The sequence below is a fragment of the Mustela nigripes genome, chromosome 1 (genome assembly GCF_022355385.1).
Source record: "Mustela nigripes isolate SB6536 chromosome 1, MUSNIG.SB6536, whole genome shotgun sequence".
In the NCBI taxonomy this organism is placed as follows: domain Eukaryota; kingdom Metazoa; phylum Chordata; class Mammalia; order Carnivora; family Mustelidae; genus Mustela; species Mustela nigripes.
This window is the reverse complement of record NC_081557.1, coordinates 86572865-86586755: the sequence shown is the minus strand read 5'-3', so window position 1 is coordinate 86586755 and position 13891 is coordinate 86572865. Positions and strand designations below refer to the sequence as shown.

Below are 13891 nucleotides of genomic sequence, written 5' to 3'. Positions count from 1 at the left end.
CCATCATCATTCTTTTTGTTGTTTGTTTGGGCTCACGGTCGGGCTTCCCCTGCTACTCCCATCAGAGGACAGCAGTGATAACTGCAGAGGCTCATGGGCATGCCTGGGGCATTGGCTAGTTGATTTTCGTGAGGTTTCCAGCCCAGTGGTCTGGATTCCCAGCTCAGCCTTTCTTGCTGTGGGAACCTCTACTTTCCAGGGCTGCTCAGCATCCTTATGTTAGATGTGGTCGTAGTGAGGCCTGTATAGAAGAGTGTTGTAGAAATCAGATGAGTTTGATTTGAGGGGGAAAGTGCTTTTTGAGCCATGGATGACTTTCACAATATTCACTGATACCCTTGTTGAAGAGACTGCCTCTGTTCTGAAAAGAACACTTGCTAGGGGCTGTTTCAGTAGCCCTGAAATCACTGCATTTCGGTGAATGGACAGGAGGAAGAAACCTTCTTAAGGCACAGCTGAGGACTTTGAAGACTCAGAGGAGCCTCCTTTGTCGCAAGGGCGTTATTTTCCGTGGCTGCAAGCATCAGCCCTCCATCATGGAATTCTGGGAGAGGCTACCCTGAAGAGGTCCTCAGCCATTTTCTCGCATGGATTGTGGCCTCCAGCACTGCCTTCCTCCCCTCCTCTGTTCCCAGGGCTCAGTCTGGGAGCGCAGCTGTCATCCTTTGAGAGAGGCAAGGCTCTGTTTTGAGCCAGGCGCCTGTGTTTTGACTGAGCGTCCCCTCCTTGATACAGGTTGACCTAATAGGCAACACCTGGGAAATAATTGGTGGCGGCCAAGGGCGCAGAATCTCCTGGAGCATCCTCTTGTGTTCTGTCGGATGGGGAGGATGAAGAGGAAATCATGCTCGCCCCCCCCCCCCCAGGCGGCTCTGTCCTCCAGCCCGGCATGAATAATGGAGAGCTGGCAAGCTGACTGCACCAGAGAGTTCCGTTATGTAAAGTGGCAGGCGGCAGGGTGTGTGTGTGTGTGTGTGTGTGTGTGTGTGTGTGTGTGTGTGTGCGCCTGCTTGCGCGCGCACGCTCGCGCGCACAGGGGCGCGTGCAGGGACCGGAGAACAGCTGTCTGAGAGAGAGAGAGAGAGAGAAAGGGAGCCAGGGCGAGGGAGAGGGGGACTTCTGTAGGCTGCGCGACCACACCAAGTAACAGCCGCCGGGGGAGGGGCAGGAACTAAGGGGGGTCATGCTGACAGTTCCAGAGCCGTGCGAAACAGCAGAGCAAGGCAGCTCCCAGAGCTCATGAGCGCCCCGCCCCCACTCCCTTCCCCGCTAGAACCAGGGCTGTGGGGTGGGCATGGAGGTGAGTGCCCTCCGCCGTCCTCAGGGCCCCCGCTCCCCGCCCCCGCCCCCCCACTGCCCAATGCATGAATGAATGAGTTCTTCCGCACTGCACTGCACTCTACTACCGTTCCTAATGGCTTCCAGGTTAGTGCTCACTGACGCTTGTGTGTGTGTATGTGTCAGTCTATCTTTGTCTCCTCCGGGCATTTTTTTTTTTTTTTTTTGGAGGGGTGACTCTCCCCCCACCTCTGGTTGGGGGTGGGGTGGTCTGGTCGAGGCCCTGGGGGCTTGTAAGGAGGAGGACCTGTCTGTCTGGCCGTGTGCTTTTTCCAGCTGGCGCAGGCTGCTCAGAGCTGCTGAGAACACAAACCTTCCACTACAGTAAAATCCGGAGTCCATGTTGTTTGCCTCTGTTCTGTGTTGGGGGATCCGAAAGCAGCCGGTGTGACATCATGCTGTGGAGATGTTCTTTCCCTCCCTGGCTTTTTTCTTTTCGACCCCCTTCCTGCCCTGCTTCATAGTAGCCCTGCTTCCGCAGACCTTCGGAGCACTGAAGGGTGGGCCCTGGTCGGCTGGAGGGAGGGGGTGGGCTGGACACAGGGGTCCCCTTGGCCAGCAGGACTTATTCAGGGTCCCATGACTTGGAGAACAGAGGCCAGTGAACTGAATTAGCGGTGCGTCATGGAGACCTGGCCTGAGCCTCGGGGGGAGGTGTGGACTGGCCATGTGCTCCTGTTCCCCACCCACCAACTTAGCTCCGCGGTGCCCCTGGTGGGGGCTCGGTGACCAGAGCAGTGGTTAGCAAGGGAAAGGAGGCAGGAGGGTTACAAGGCAGGCCACCCTCTCAGATAGGAACAGATGCTGCTTTTCCCACAGGGAGAGGACCCTGGGACGGCTGGATCTGGCTGGCGGAAGGAGAGGACCAGAGGGGAAGTTGCTAGCTCCTGTCTCAGGGAAATAAAGGGATTTGTTTATTCTTTGGCTTAGCCTGCATTTGGCTCAGAGATTTGCCATGTGTTTTCAGAAAATAGATACCCAGTGGCTGATCCTTACTCCCCCACACCTCCTTGCATTGTTAGTTATTTGCTTGATTTAGACAGAGAGCCTTGAAGCTCTCTGTCTCCCTGGGACTCAGCCAAGCTCTCACCCAGAGCTGGGGAGAGGGGACTTTGTCTCTTGACCTTCTCTGACACTTGCTAGCAGACTGCGCTTCCATGGACACCCTCTTCCTCCTCTGCTTCCTGCCTTCCCTCTCCCCCCAGCTAGCCTTGAGTGGCACTCCACGGGTGAGAGAAGTTTAGGACCACGCTTGAAAAAGCTGACCTTGAACGAAGGGAAAGGAGAATGGGATGTTTTGAAAGGGGAGCTGCCCATGGCAGAAGCGTGTCCGTGTCAAGGCCATGGAAAGTAGTACCCCACTGGGAAAGAACGAAGGAAAGGGAGCTTTTGTATGCTACCTAGAAGAAACCTCCTCTCTTTCCAGGTCTTTGCTTCTCTTCTGCAGGTGGGAGCACACCTGAGACCTTTTCCCTCCACTTGTGAAGTCATCAAGCACAGGTTCTTTGTCTGTGGGACTCAGACACCCCCTTTCCCACCTTGACGGAAGTGAAGCAGGATCACAGGAAAGACCCTTTTCAAGGTCATACATGGTCAGGCCAAGGGTTGGCCAACTGTTTTTGGAAAGAGCCAAGTAATAAATATTTTCAGCCCCGTGGCCCATGCTGTTCTCTGTTGAAGCGACTCAAGCCTGCTTTGTCCAGCAGAAGCAGCCGCAGACACAGTCTGTGAAAGAGTGCACGTGGCTGAGTTCTCAATAAAACTTTATTTAGGGACTCTGAAAATTCCATTGCATATAATTTTCACATGTCACAAGATACTCTTCTTTTCTTCCCCAACCATTTAAAAATGTAAAAACTGTTTTTAGCTTGTGGGGCATAAAAAAAACGGATGGTGGGCTGGATTTGGCCTGTCTAGGTCATAGTTTGCTGGACCTGAACTAGACAGACTGGAAGGTCCTGATCACCTGAGACTTCCTTAGAAAGGTCTGAAGGGAGCAGGCAGCCCTCACTACATGTGTGTTTGCACACACGCACCCTTCGGTTCCTGGTAATGGACCAGACAGGGCTGGACTCAGTTTTCCTAATGACCTTAGAACTGCTCTCGGCCAGTTCGGCAAAACCTCAGCTTATCTGGGAGTCAAGCTATGAGGGTCCAAGGAACCAATGTTTGTGGACCAGGAGGAGAGAAAACATTTGTTAAGGACTTGACATCTCCAGATAAGAGAAATCTCTGTGATGTCTGTGGTTTTGCATCTGGCCTGGAAATACATAAACATTCAGAATTGTGATATAACCTGAGACGGGGTGAGAACTGGATGGATTTTTCGTCATCTCACCGAACTCGGGTTTGTCCGGTGAAGGTGGAGGTGTTCCTTGTAGGCTGTGCATATGTACGGTGCACATGCATACGTTCTCCTTAGCCTATAGGCTGTAGCCAGACTCATAAGAGAACAGTGACTAATTCCAGAATCTCCTGATTCAGGAGATGATTCCAAAAATATAAGTTTGCATTCTGATTTCCAAAAGCACATGGGGTGGTGGTTCTGCTCTATTCTGAGCTCATCAGAGCGCTTCTCTGTGGGATTACATTTCTGGGTTTGAGAATATGAGGGGGATTGGGATGAACTGGGATTAATTCAGAGGAGAGTGAGCCCTGTGGCCACGGGGTCCATAGCCAGGCTGTGCGAGCAGTGTCGGAGGGACTGACAGATCTGGAGGAGAAAGCGCTGAGGGATCGTGCAAACTGTATAAATTGCACATAGAAGAATTATGGGGACCTGGCTGGCTCTGTCAGCTAAGCGTCTGACTCTTGATTTTGGCTCAGATCCTGATGTCAGGGTCATAGGATCAAGCCTGAGTCGGTCTCTGCTCTCAGTAGGGAGTCTGCTTGAGATCCTCTCTCTCTCCCTCTACCCCTCCTCCCCTTGCATGCACCCACCTGCTAGCATACCTTCTCCCTCTCTCTCCCATAAATTCATAAATTAATTAATTATTTAAAAAGGAATTAGATTATTCTGTGTCTGCAAGGGAAGTAAAAAAATAGGACCTTTGGTAGAAAGCCATAGGAAGTAGTTTGAGCTTAAAATAAAAAGAGTTGTCCAAAGGTGAACTGAACCACATCATCGATTAAGTATCTTTTCCGCCACTTGAGGCATAATCTAAACAGAGATTTGGTGGGGAGATCATAGGACAAATGAATTTTAACTTCTGAAAGTAGGTTTGAAGAACTGGAATCATTCCGCCCAAAGATAGGAGGATAGGAACACAGGAAGGGTTCTAGTTAATGAACTGACCTGGAGTCCTGGAAAGCTGAAATGGAGAAAGTGGCATTAAATGCATTATAACAGGCTTTTGTTTTAATCATTGGGAACTTCCTGATGGTAGCAGAGGGCAGTGAGAAGGATCCCAAAGGGGGGCCCTGGACTTTTGTACCCGGAATACATTTTCAAGTAGGACGAAGCCTCCCTCGAGTGATTTAAGTCTGTCTGCTTCCAGCCAGGCATATTGGCTGACCTCTTATAGTCGCCTTTGTTCTAAAATTCCTGTGATTTTAACGTAATGGTTGTTCTTCAGCCTGTTTCCGTTTGCTCTCCAGCAGAAAAGTAAATCCCAACGGGACTTGAATCCACGGGGGTCTGGAAAGGTTTTGCCGCACTTGGCTTTGACAGTGAGGGTAGGGAGGAGTGGGGAGGGGGGTGGTTGGGAAGGGTGTTCTAAATGCTGCTGCTTCACCCTCCGTGCTCTGCACCCTACACACCCCTCGTCTGCCAGACCACCAAGCTCAGAGCTTTCTTCGGACAGCATGGCAGCAGCCTCTGGGAAGAGGGACGGCTGGGGAAGCTGCATTCACAAGGACCCCCAAGTGCCCAGGTGTTGTTTCTGCATCCTCCGCTGAATGGAGAGCTGAGTCCCTCTAGGTGGAGAAGCTGCTGCACTCAGGAGTTCACAGTGTGTCCTCGAGACACTCTTTGTTGTCCTCTTCCTGTCATGTCTCTGTGGGGATCAGGTGGCCTCCACACTTCTCGCATAATTCAAGCTGAAGCTCTGAGAGGAGCATTTGCCATCAGATCATACATAGGGAAGGGGCTGAGTCAGGGCTGTCCGGCTCCCTTGGCAGGTAGTGAGGGGAGCAGTTTTGACTGAATCCAAGTAGCTCTTACCACGCGGGGTTGGGAGAGACGGACATGTAATGGTGTTAGTTCATTACATGTCTCTCTCCCACCGATCGTGTGTTCCTTAGAGGGAGAGCCTGTATCCCTAATGCCTAGAACGTTACCTGGCATGGAGTGTGGTCTCCTCAGCTGTTTATCGGATGAATGGATGGATGGGGGATAGATGACGGATACATGGATGGTGTTCAAGTTCCTTTCAGGCTTAGCCACAACATTTCTCTTGTAGAGGATGGGGGAGGGGCCCTTGACGGGCAAAGGAAGTTCTATTCAGTTGAACCCCTCCCTGCCTTGATCCAGTGGTTTGTGGCCTCCCAGTGGACTGGAAATCTCTTTCAAGGAAGGGGGCTTCCTGGGATGGGCTTAGCACCTTTCTGCTTTCACAAGGTCCTGTTCTAACGAGCACTGAGGCTTCTGGAATACTTTGGGTGGGATTGTACTTAGATTTGGCTGAGACTGATAGTCAAATTTAAAAGTGTTAAGTCTCTACCGTGTACCCATCATCATGTTTGATATGTGTGTTTATTTTTTTTTAATTTTTTAAAAAATATTTTATTTATATATTTGACAGAGATCACAAGTAGGCAGAGAGGCAGTCAGAAAGAGAGGAGGAAGCAGGCTCCCTGCTGAGCAGAGAGCCCGATGCGGGGCTTGATCTCAGGACCCTGGGATCATGATCTGAGCCGAAGGCAGAGGCTTTAACCCACTGAGCCACCCAGGTGCCCCTGATATGTGTGTTTAATCTTTCTGTGTCTGCACAGAGCCCTGACATAGTCACTGCTCTTTGGGGCCCTTTGGTTTCTCAGGGTTGGAGGCACATAGTAGGTGTTGAAGAAATGCTTGTGAGGAAATGCTTGTTCACAGACATCCAGTCAGCACAGTTAGCTCACTTTCCAAAGACTGATGTTCAGAGACAGCTGGATGGATTCTGGTGACCACGAATTGTGGAGAAATAAGGACTATGGTGCTAAAAATCCCTCTGGAGCTGTGCGAGCCAGCCAGTGAGTGCTTTCTCACTGGAGATCCGAAGCCTGGGCTCGGGGGGCTGTCGGCAGGGCGTCATGGAGGGAATTCCTGCATTTGGTTGGGGGGAGTGGTAGATTGGATTACGAGACCACTATGGTCCCTTCCAAACGACAGACTGTCACTGCAGATCCATTCAGCCAGCGCTGCCCACGAACCCAGCAGGACTGTCTCCCAGTGTAGGTGTTTGTCCTGTAGTGAATAATCTCGGGGAAAGGAAATGGTTCCACACCAGTAAGCTGCTGCGATGAATTTCAGCATCTTGTGCTCCATCCTGAATGCTTCGCTTTCCAGCCCCATGCAGGGAGGAACTAGTTGAAGGCATGCATGCAACGGCTGATATTCTCACCCCGTCTGTGCCATGAGGAGAGGATGGAAATTAGAAACAGGATTTGGTTTCTTCCCTGGGAAATTCACTTCCTGCTTCTCTCCCCCCCCCCCCCCCTCAATGAGCAATTATAGGAAGACATTTCCTTCGGGGAGGCACTATCTAATTAGCTTTGTTTGTTTGTTTGCTTTTTAAGATCCCGCTCCTCACCCTAATAAGGTAAGTTGTGATCCTTCGGGAGATGGGACAGACTCACAGGAAGATAGAGCCATTTTTCTCAAAAGCACAGAACAGCTCAGAATTTAAACTCAGACACATATCCTGATGTTGCAGGAAAGGGGCCAGGCCAGCAGAGAACCTGGAAGTGATGTCAGATTTCAGTTTGCCTGGATCCAGAAGTCGGAATAAGAACCAGTGGGCTGGTGTTATAAGAAGGCAGACTCGGGGCAGGCTTGAGAAAAAGCAGTGTCTAACAGAGTGGCAGAACAGTGGATCGAATGGCTTTAAAAAGAGCTGATTCCTTTATTCGTGCAGTGAGTCTGTGGTCCCAAGTGCCAGTCATGGTGCTGGAGGCCCCAGTGACCCAGGCACCATACCTGCCCAACAGTGTTCACTTTAATTAAAAAAAAAAAAAAAAAAAGTCAACAAACTAACAGCAGACCATTTCAGGTTCTCCTAAATGCCTGGATGGGGGAAAGGCAGGCTCTGATAATGATTGCCTGAGGACAGGGACGCCACCTTAGACCCAGCCGAGTGGTCCTTCCAAGACAGACCGCTCTAGGGAGGTGACATTTGAACTCTGAAGATTAGAAAGGAACCAGAATCCAAAACTTCAGTTCTGAAAGAGTTCTAGGCAGAAGGGACCAGCAAGTGCAAATGTCCTCGAGCAGGGGTAGACTTGGTTTGTCTTAGGAACAGAAAAGCCCTAGGACGCCAGAGATGGTTGGGGGTGGGGGGAAGTGGTATAAGAGGAAGTTGGGGAAGTCAGTCCCTTGAGTTCGGATCCTAGGAGTAGCATCGCTGGCCATTAAGTACATCTCAGGGGATGCAAACCTCTCCCTCCAGAAGGTTAGGACAAGGATGCCGGATGGATTCCAGGTGGTCTGAGAGCTTTTAGGGTAAAGCAGTTCATGCCTGACCGTTTCTGTAGCATCATCTGGCTTTGCAAAGGTTATTCTAATTCATTCCTCTTCAGCATGTCCAAAGAGATAACAGGAGCTCTGGCTTCTCCCGGAGCCCTTCCTTGCAAGACCCAAACAAACTTATTTTGTTTTTGCAGGAAGGGGGAAAAGTGGGTCAGGCTGTTTTGGCATTTCGGGCATGGAGTCCTGGTTCTGTTGCAGGCCTTGGTCTCCATGGAAATGAAAAATAGTGTTTGTCATGCCTGTTCCTGGATTGAATTCCAAACTCTGGGCTGAACAGAAGCTGCAGGAAAGCCAGGGAGCGGGGGAGTAGGATGGATGGAGGCTCCAGCCCATGTGACAAGGATCTCTTCTCTCTGGCTTGAGTAGCCAAGGCAAACAGGTTTCACCCAGTCCCTGGCGCGCTCTCCACCCATCACCTCCCTGGACCAAGAATACCAGTAGAAGGGTAATTGAAGGTCTGCTTTTTCTCTTTGGCCAAAGACTTTCCATGGGCCTCGCCCTTACATTAGCTGCTTGATTCATAAATTAACAATTGGAGTTCCCTGCTAGGACTCCCCCCCCCCCCCGCCCCCCCCCAAGTCATTCCTTCCAGGCTTTAGTATATTTCTATTGAGAATGTCTCCAGGTATTAAATGTTCTGCAAATGTTTTTGGATGGGCTCTGCCACCTTTCATTTCCCTTGTAAGCAAATTAAAAAAAAAAAACAAAAACTTTCCATAGTTACTTGAACAAGATAGGGAAGGAGGAAGGGGTAAGTGGAGCCTCTTGGTCCTAGGAAGTGACCTGAATTTTATCTGTACAGTATCTATGGAGATGAGGACTCATGAGGGGCAGAGTGCAGAGAGAGGGCAAGGCCTGGGCCAGGGTAGACCCTGTGTGTGGGTCAGGGAGTGGATGACCCGTGGGTAGTTAGCGAGGGTGGAGAATGGTCAGGCTTACCTTTGCGAGTTTTCTCGGCCAGCGGGCTGACCTGGCAACCGTCTAGTTCTATCTTCTTGGTTCCAGATTGCAGACAGAACCTGTTTGCGAACACCCTGTATCCTTCACCTATAGGCCTAGCTTGGAAAGCCCCTAGGGGATTTCAGCAAGTTCCCCAAACAGAGGAGAGGGAACGAGATGTTCATCTCCGTCAAAATCTTGCCCTTGCAGCAGGTGAGGGAGGCCCCTTCTGTGTTGGACTCCACCACTGCCATTGTTGTGAACTTTGTTAGGGGTAGAAAGGCAGCGTTCCGGGAGCCCTGTCCTTTGCTGCTCTTTGCTGCAATGCAGCAGGTTGCTACTTCCGGGCCAAAGCATTCCGGGCTGGGACCCGGCAGAGACTCTGCTGTAGCCTAAGTTAGGAAGAGAACGTCTGCGCCATTCAAAACCAAACAAAACGAAAACAGCACCAACAAAAAAGCATCTGTGTCCTAGTCGCCGCCTGGCCTGCCTCATTCTTCAACCACGTAATCACAGTTTGCCACCAAAGGCCCATTGGGTCTACAAAGTAAGGAACCAGGCGAGTGGCACAGTTGTCCCCGGGTTTAGATTCCACGCCATAGGTCCACAGAGGATGGGTTCCCTACATGGTCACGAGGAGCTCCTCTTAGGAGAAACAGAAGTACTTCTCTCAGTCTTTTGAACTTCCTCCCCATCCAGTATCCTAAAAAGTAGGGTGGCGGAGGGGGAGTCTCTGACCTCGCACTGTTGAGCCCTATGTGCTTGGGCGTTGGGGTGTCCTGCTGCCTGTTAACCCCCTGGTGGACAGTTCTGTCCTCTCTCTGGACGCGTGCTTCCCCCACCAGGGAGAGGGTTGGACAGGATGAGCCCCTCCTTGTCTTTGTCCACACAGTCATTCCTTGGGGACCCGAGCCTGGGTTTATCATCCTAGGTAAGGGTTGGGATCGGGGCAGGGGCTAAGATCAGGAGCTCCAGGAAGTTATAACAAGGAGTGAAGCAGGATTGGGAAGATCTAGTTTTTTTCTAACATGGTATTTTGCTCCCTAAGGAGAAGGATCCAAGGGGCATCTAGGGCTCTGCTGGGATTGGCAGTTTGGGCCACATTCCCCCTCTACGAAGCTCCCCTTGGATATGCCCTTCCCACTCACTGTGCTGTGGTTTTATGAGGGTTCGAAGATATGGTTAAGTGACAAGCCAAGAGTACAAAGAGGAACTGGAAAACAGCCGGCTTCAGGGAGTCCTCATACCGAGAACTGGGAACCAGTTTAGGTGGACAGACTTACCCGAGGCATTTGCAGGCAGCATGTAAATTCATATTCATATTAGGCAAATACACCTGTGGGCTCTCTGTCTCAGGCACTTGAGCATGTGCTGTGGGGAAATTCCAGGTGGAGCTGGCTAATTCTCCTGGATATTTGCAGTGCTGATAGAAAGAACTGAGGAGGATTACTGACGAGAGCTCAGAGTCGGCATGGGGATGGGAGGCGCAGAGCTGGCCCACGGGATGGTGGTCTGCTGGGAATTGGGGACCCCTAGAGATCAGAGTCAGCTTTACCTCGATGCCGCTAAAGCCAGGGAGGGTGCCTGTCACATGGTCGGTGTAGGCTCTGATGATCATGGTCGGGCTCCCCACACCAAAAGGTGACACTCTTCCTTCAGATGCTGAGTCGTGGCCCTACCTTGAGACCTACATCTCCATGCCCATTCCCCATCGGCTCTAGATTCTTCTCCATTGCCGGTTTCTGTGACAAACTCAACCCACGTTTTCTGTTGCAACGAGCTCACCAACCTAGTAGACCCTGAAAAGCCGATTCCCTCGAAGAGCTGTAAGCAGGTTTCTGTCATCTGGGACAGATGCGTCACTTACTCCTGGATATTTTCAAGATTCGTCCTTGGGGGTCCTCTCAAGTTTGAGAGTATCCCATCTGCCCTGGGGCTTGTTTAGGATGAAGATTGCTAAGACCGTCCCTGGAAATGATCACTTATACAGCGGCGGGGGGGGGGGGCGGGGGTGATGGGAGTCCACCCTTCAGGGGAACAGCCCAGGTAGATGTGGTCCCCACAATGAGAAGTAAGGCACAGGAGCATTTGAAGTTTGTCCGCATAATCCTCTGAGGAGAGCGGGCAAGGATTTTATCCCACATATTGCAGAGAGGAACAGAAGCGCCTTAAATACACAGCATTTCTGATGTGTCAGGAGCTGCACGAAATATTTTACGGAGCTTACTCATTTGGGGTTCACAGCCCTATGATGAGATTGTGGTATCTCTCATTTGTCCAGATGGAAAAATGAGATCCAGAGGCCAGTGTCACATGGCAGGTGGCAGAGCTGGGACTCAAACCCGAGCCTGGTGACAGGATCCCACAGACTGGCAGTTCATCCTGACATATGGCCCAAGCAGACCTCCAGCAAACAAATGTTTTGTTTGAAACTGTCTTTCTAAATTTCTAATTAAAAGTTTTTTCTGTTAGTTTGAGGTACCCTGGAATGTATCAAGCAGTCCAATAAAAAGAAAAAATTAACCAGTGCCCTGGCATTGAAACAATTCCAGCCAAACATTGGATGAGACAGGTCATGGCAGGGCTGGGCTTAGGGGAGAAGATAAAGTGGACGTGATGTGTCCAGGTGTGGGGAGGTTGAGTGGGAATCTGATTGGGAATGAGCCGGGCCAGTGGAACTTGCTGGAGAGCGGGAAGGGAGCGGCTGTCGTTCCGGCAGGTGGAGATTCAGGGGCAGAGCGACAGGCACGGGCCTTGCAATCTCTGTGGCAGGAATAGTTACGCTGAAGGTACACAAGTGAACTTGAATGAGGAACACGGGGACACCGCCTAACTATTCCGCTCTGCTCCGAGTCCTGAAGAACGTACGGATGGCCACTCAGGGAGCTGGCTTGTGGACAAAGGTTGCTGGTGCCCGCAGGACCCCCCACCCGGCTGTAAGGGTGGGAAAAGAGCATAGGTTACGGGCTCCCACGTGTCAGGCGAGGACCGAGATGCCACGGAGAGCCCAAAGAGCCTTCGTCCTCTTTTCGTATCCATTTCTCAAGGACTTCACCCAGACCTGAGCGTAGGAGGTAAGATTAATGGTTAGACTTATGGAAGCACTGTTTGTTAGCAAGGTAACCAGGAGAGGAATGAAAAAGTCTTTGTTGGAAGTCTTAAAGATAGGAGAGAGGGGAGCTGAGTGAACGGACCCTGGGCCCCCCTGCAGTGAGTGGCTTACAAGTGGCTGGTGGCGGTCTCAGTGCTCCTGTTACTGGGGAAACGTGACAGTTACAGCAATCTTAGAAGCACAGGCTTTAGTGTGTTACGCTTCAGTGACACACAGTTTCTTGTAATGCTCTTGTGTATTCTGTGCTGTTTTAGGCCTTCACACCTTTGTTTATACTGGTTTTTTGTTTGTTTTGTTTTGTTTTGCTTGGGAACATTCTCTTCCCTCCTATGACCGTGCCCTGTACCTGGCTAACTCTTAACACATTATTTAGATCCCCACTCTAGTCTCAAGTGCCATATCCTTTCTTGTGCCGAAGAAGCCTTTCTTGATCCCTCAAGTCTAGAGAAGAGTCCCTGACTCTTCCCTGTCTTGCCACTTTGGCTTATGTTAGAAGGAAAAAAATGCATGTCTGGCTCTTCCTGATTATAATGTCCCAGGGACAAGGGTCCTTTCTTACTCACCCTTATGGACTTGAATACCTAGGATGATGCCAGGTGCCTAGTAAGTGTTTGTGGCTCAGGAGATCTGGGTATGAAGGCCTATCACCTTGGTCAGACATTTTTTTTTTTATTTGATTTTATTTTTTCAGTGTTCCAAGATGAATTGTTTATGTACTGCACCCAGTGCTCCATGCAATACTTGCCCTCCTTGGTACCCGCCGCCAGGCTCACCTAACTGCCCCCTGCCCCTGCTGAAGCCTCAGTTTGATTCCCAGTCTCTCCTGGTTCATTTCCTCCTCTGATTTCCCCCAATTCACTTTTCCTTTTTTTCCCCTAATGTCCTTTGTGTTATTCCTTATGCTCCAGAAGTAAGTGAAACCATATGATAATTGACTCTCTCTGCTTGACTTAATTCACTCAGCATAATCTCCTCCAGTCCCGTCCATGTTGATACAAAAGTTGGGTATTCATCCTTTCTGATGGAGACGTAATATTCCATTGTATTATATGGACCATATCTTCTTTATCCATTCGTTTCTTGAAGGGCATCTTGGCTCTTTCTACAGTTTGGTGATTGTGGCCATTGCTGCTATGAACCTTGGGGTACAGATGGCCCTTCTTTTCACTATCTTTGGGGTAAATACCCCAATTGCCAGGTCATAGGATAGCTCTATTTTTAATTTCTTCAGGAATCTCCACACTGTTTTCCAAAGTGGCTGCACCAACTTGCATCCCCACCAACAGTGTAAGAGGGTTCCCCTTTCTCCACATCCTCTCCAACACATGTTGTTTCCTGTCTTGTTAATTTTTAGCCAGGAATTTATTAACCTCCCTCTTAGGTTTCTTATATGTCAAGTGACAAGCTGGTTGTATTCTAAATTCTGAAAGGGGTCATAGTCTAGTAGCTCCTCCAATGCCAGTCTTCCTGCCCTTTCTGTAGAAAATCTAAGGTCCTTTTTTGTTTTAAATTCCCAAGATTTGAGGGCACCTGGGTGGCTCAGTGGGTTAAAACCTCTGCCTTCGGCTCAGGTCATGATCCCATGATTCTGGGATTGAGCCCTATATTGGGCTCTCTCTCCTCAGTGGGGAGCCTGCTTCCCCCCCAACCTCTGCCTGCCTCTCTGCACTTGTGAGCTCTGTCTGTCAAATAAACAAATAAAATCTTAAAAAAAAAAAAATAAATTCCCAAGATTTTGAAACCCAGTGTAATACTATTATTAATAATAGTGGCAGAGGGTCCCTGGGTGGCTCAGTGGGTTAAGCCACTGCCTTCGGCTCAGGTCATGATCTCGT

At 50.2% G+C, this 13891-nt stretch overlaps 1 protein-coding gene across 17 annotated transcripts in view; it reads left to right on the top strand.

The window, feature by feature from the left end:
* The window catches only part of GRAMD1B (GRAM domain containing 1B), a 242496-nt gene that overhangs the window by 178391 nt on the left and 50214 nt on the right, over positions 1-13891 (top strand). Inside the window, exon 1 of one of the 17 annotated variants that reach the window (XM_059414939.1) lies at positions 1213-1300. The exons of 15 other annotated variants lie outside the window; for them this stretch is intronic. Coding sequence is in view for 1 of the 2 variants with exons in the window: in XM_059414877.1 (XP_059270860.1) it covers positions 1373-1425 (53 nt within the window). In the remaining variant the exon portion in view is untranslated. Of the gene's footprint in view, positions 1-1212; positions 1301-1356; positions 1426-13891 lie in introns of those variants that run through there. One more of the 17 variants, XM_059414877.1, reaches the window with a different exon arrangement.